At 41.4% G+C, this 1,052-nt stretch overlaps 1 protein-coding gene across 3 annotated transcripts in view; it reads left to right on the top strand.

Moving 5' to 3' along the window:
- Positions 1–556, top strand: part of radil (Ras association and DIL domains) — an 87,710-nt gene extending 87,154 nt beyond the window's left edge. For 2 of the 3 annotated variants that reach the window (XM_061914120.1, XM_061914128.1), the window contains exon 21: positions 1–556. This exon is cut by the window's left edge and continues 72 nt beyond it. In XM_061914120.1, coding sequence (XP_061770104.1) covers positions 1–28 — 28 coding nt within the window. In that variant the 3' untranslated portion in view covers positions 29–556. The other variant, XM_061914138.1, reaches the window with a different exon arrangement.
- The last annotated feature ends 496 nt before the right edge of the window (positions 557–1,052 follow it).

Raw genomic sequence — 1,052 nt, forward strand, 5'->3', positions numbered from 1 at the left:
GGACAAGATCAGCGCGTCGTCCTGTTGACCCGGCCGGGCGTGCGACACGCCGCACAGAGGAAGGAACCATCCCTCAGCCGTCGGCCACGCCCACAACTGATTTGTCCTTGGTGACAACTTGACTCTCCTCCAGTGAAGTGGGCGTGGCTTAATTGCTGTCACCAGCTGTCCGTCAAACTGCAGACACGGAGGAAATTGTCTTTAATTTATTTTGTATGTAAATTTGTAAACATTCATCGCGGCTTATTGATTGGCTGACATGCCTGACTGTAGCTCCGCCCCCTTCAACCCAGCTTTCATCCTATGGTACTTTTGGAATTTGTATTAATTATCACCAAAATAACACATATTCTTCTTGTAGTCAAATTGTTTGGTCAAACGAGACATAAAATGTCATGTTTACCTTTAAAAAGTCAACACTGCTCATTTCAGAGGGTTTTAAAGATGATATTGGATCCCAGTGGAGCACTTTAGTAAGTACTTTTGAATAAAATACGCCATAATTGTCAAGTTTTTACAAGGTAAATCATGCTTGGATTTATGTTGATCTGTGATACCACTGATTTTTTTTCCGAGTAAAATTCAGGCGATTCCGATCCTTATGTGCTACCTAAAATGTGTGGGCTAAAATTTAAAAAGAATGTACCGTATTTCCTTGAATTGCCGCCGCCGGGGCGCTAATTAATTTAAAACCTCTTCTCACTCCTGCGCTTACCAAAGGCATGCGGTAAAAGTAAGCATGCTCTAGTTATTTTGAAACCTCTTCTCACTCCGGCACTTACCAAAGGCATGCAGTAAAAATTTGAGTGTGATGTAAGCTTGGACCTTAAATCCTACTGAATAGCTCTTAATTTTTTTTCCTTTTATGCGATTTCAAATTACCAGTATTGAAATCAGCCTCCTGCTTTTTGAAAATGATGACAGAGAAAGTGTCACTCGTGACGTCACAAGTTTGACCCGGCGGTAATACTAAGCATGCGCTAATTATTTTGGGAAGCGAGTTTGTAGTAATTCAAGGCAGGCGCAAACTATTCAAGGAAATACGGTATTTC

Source organism: Nerophis ophidion, linkage group LG01 (genome assembly GCF_033978795.1).
Source record: "Nerophis ophidion isolate RoL-2023_Sa linkage group LG01, RoL_Noph_v1.0, whole genome shotgun sequence".
Lineage (NCBI taxonomy): Eukaryota > Metazoa > Chordata > Actinopteri > Syngnathiformes > Syngnathidae > Nerophis > Nerophis ophidion.